The 2,505-nt window shown below is 54.5% G+C and overlaps 1 protein-coding gene across 1 annotated transcript; it reads right to left on the reverse strand.

The window, feature by feature from the left end:
- Positions 1-672: 672 nt before the first annotated feature.
- LOC132429016 (lysine-specific demethylase 4D-like) lies at positions 673-2,232 on the reverse strand. Its single transcript, XM_060017222.1, has one exon. It carries the CDS (start codon positions 2,227-2,229, stop codon positions 673-675), a length of 1,557 nt encoding a protein of 518 aa, XP_059873205.1. The 5' UTR covers positions 2,230-2,232.
- Between the last annotated feature and the right edge of the window lie 273 nt (positions 2,233-2,505).

A 2,505-nucleotide genomic window follows, 5' to 3' on the forward strand; every position in this document is an offset into this window, starting at 1 on the left:
TGTGTTGATATAATTATTAAGAAAAGTGCAAGAAAAGCGACCAACTCTCAGTTGACTGAATGAACAACACAAAATAAAGTCAGATTTTAATATTCCAGTTACCTTTAATATATTTAGTAAAGTCAGATTTTATCATTCTGGTTACCATACTGGCAGAGAACACATTTTAAATACATCAAAGACTCAGAAAGATTATCAATTATTATCTGAGTCTCTACTGACCTAACTGGTCACAAGGGCCTAGTTTGGCAAGAAAAGCGGGAAGGGAAGGGGGAAGAGGAAAAGGAGGGAGACTGGAGGCTAATCAAAGCCCAGGATTCTTTAGAAGTTGAGCAGCATCCAGAGCTGGCCCACGGGATGGGAGTCTGAGGTAGATTGGGCTCTGGCGACCTCAGCAGGACCTAGTTTCCAGAGACACTAGAGTGTCCAGTGCATGAATCCTCAGTTCGTGACACAGGAGTTAGCAGTGTCCAAAGATTCCAGGGTCTGGAAGGAAGAACAAACTTTGGCGAATTTGGTAAGCACCACGGACCCAGCAGGTCCAGCGGCAGCACACTAGGGACTCATGCAAGACTAGTGACGTTCAAATAGCCAATGCTCTGAAATGTCAATGCGACCAGTCTCAAAGGATCCCCACGCAAGAGCAGTGGGGTAGAAAGGCATCCCCTGGGCTTAGGGGACAGGGCCACAACCACACCCAGAAGCCTTGGCGGGATACTGGAGCCCTGGGCTCAGCGGATCAGCGTTGTCCGGCGACGGTGCATCCACAGGCAGGGGCTGAGCCTCTGGGTCCTGAGCAATGTCCAAGGAAAGCCTCCTTTTAGCCCTGGGGGGAGCAGTTGGCTCCTGAGTCCCCTGTTTCCAAGGACAACGACGAGGGCCACATCTTCCAGCTGGGTGGCGATTCGGGGCAGATGGACCTGGGGTCGACGGCTGGGTCGGGCAGGGCTCCCCGCAGGGGCAGGTGGCCTCAGCCTCGAACTGGGCGGCCGAGCAAGAACCCCGGGCCGGCGAGGAGCGCCGGGACACAGCACTCACAGGGACTCGGTGGCGGGTCTCACCGTCTGCGGCTACAGGCCTACGGGGGCGCCGAGCGCGGCGTGGCTGGTGGTGCCTCAGGCCCAGAGCGGCTCCCCAGGGCGCGGGGACCTCCCTCCAGGCGTCCAGGCCCTGGCTGCTGGGCTCCGTGGGCTGCGTGTGGTCCACCACGGTCTGGTCCTGCCCGCGCTTCCACAGCTCGTAGCGCTCCGGTTGCAGGATGCGCACGAAGACGTCCATGGAGAAGGCGACACGGCCTTCCCCGCAGCTGCACTGCGACGCCACTTTGCCATAATCGATCCAGCGCGGGGAGGCGAAATTGATGGCTTCGGCGCACTTGAAGCCATGGTTGAAGCCAGAGTGGTAGCCATAGGGAAACGTCACCATGAACTCTCCAGCCTCCTGAGTGACCCGACCGAAGGGGATGCCGTTGTCCTTGAGGACCGTGGGCGAGATGAGAGCCACCTTGTGCCGCAGGAAGGCCTCACAGTCCCGCGAGCTGCCCGGGAAAAGCTCCCTGGCCAGGAGTTCCAGGCGCCGGCCATGCTCCGGGGGCACCGCGTACCAAGTCTTGGGCTCCCCGAAGTGCAGGTAGTTGATGCTGTAAAGGTCCATGTCCTCCGTGTGCCAGGCAAAGGCGGTCTTCCACATGCCAAAGTAAAGGTAGGGGGTGTTGACGCCTTCGATGACCACTCCGCACTCCTGTTCCAGCAGGTCCTGAATGGTTCCCAGGTGTCCAAGGTTCCACTGCTTCGTGTTTTCATCGAATAAGGAGCCACTGACGTCAGCCCCATATACTGGTGAACCATAGGGGCGTGTTTTCCAGTATTTTCGCTCCAGGTCCTTAAAATCCAAGTGTGGTGGAGTCCCATATTTTTCACTCTTTGCTAAGTGGCGGTACTCACCCACGGTCATGGCCTTCTTATTTCTGTGGTATTGAGTAAACACTCCTGTTTGCCCAGAAATCACCTGCTGGAGGGGAGCGGCTATTAAGATGTCATCGATATCATCATAGGTCTCTCTGGCTTTCCAGTCCTTGGGTGGAATTACCTTGGCCAGGCCTGCTCGGTGTGCACCTTGGGATTCCATATAAGCAATGTATGTATCGAAATCATTAAACTCTTCCTTGGTTGGATGAAATACCATTATGCTACAACTTGGGTTCTGGGCCCAGTTGGACTTAGACTTCATAGCTTTTATTAATAAGGAAGAAACTCCCAAGTTTTTACTTATGTTCTGGATAGGTGAGGATGCTGGAAAACACTACTTTTTCAAAAATGGGTTGGAGTATATCAGCAGGAACCCCCAGTAGACTTTAATGCAATGAGTTGATAATATTTCTTAGGCTTGCTGATTCTGCAGGGGACTCCACGCTGGGCAGAAGCCTTGCTCAGGACTGATGCTGGCTGAGCCTGCAAGTCTGTGATGTCCTTGGTCGACACTTGGCTCTGGCCTCTTGAGGTCTAG

The sequence above is a fragment of the Delphinus delphis genome, chromosome 8 (assembly GCF_949987515.2).
Source record: "Delphinus delphis chromosome 8, mDelDel1.2, whole genome shotgun sequence".
NCBI lineage: Eukaryota > Metazoa > Chordata > Mammalia > Artiodactyla > Delphinidae > Delphinus > Delphinus delphis.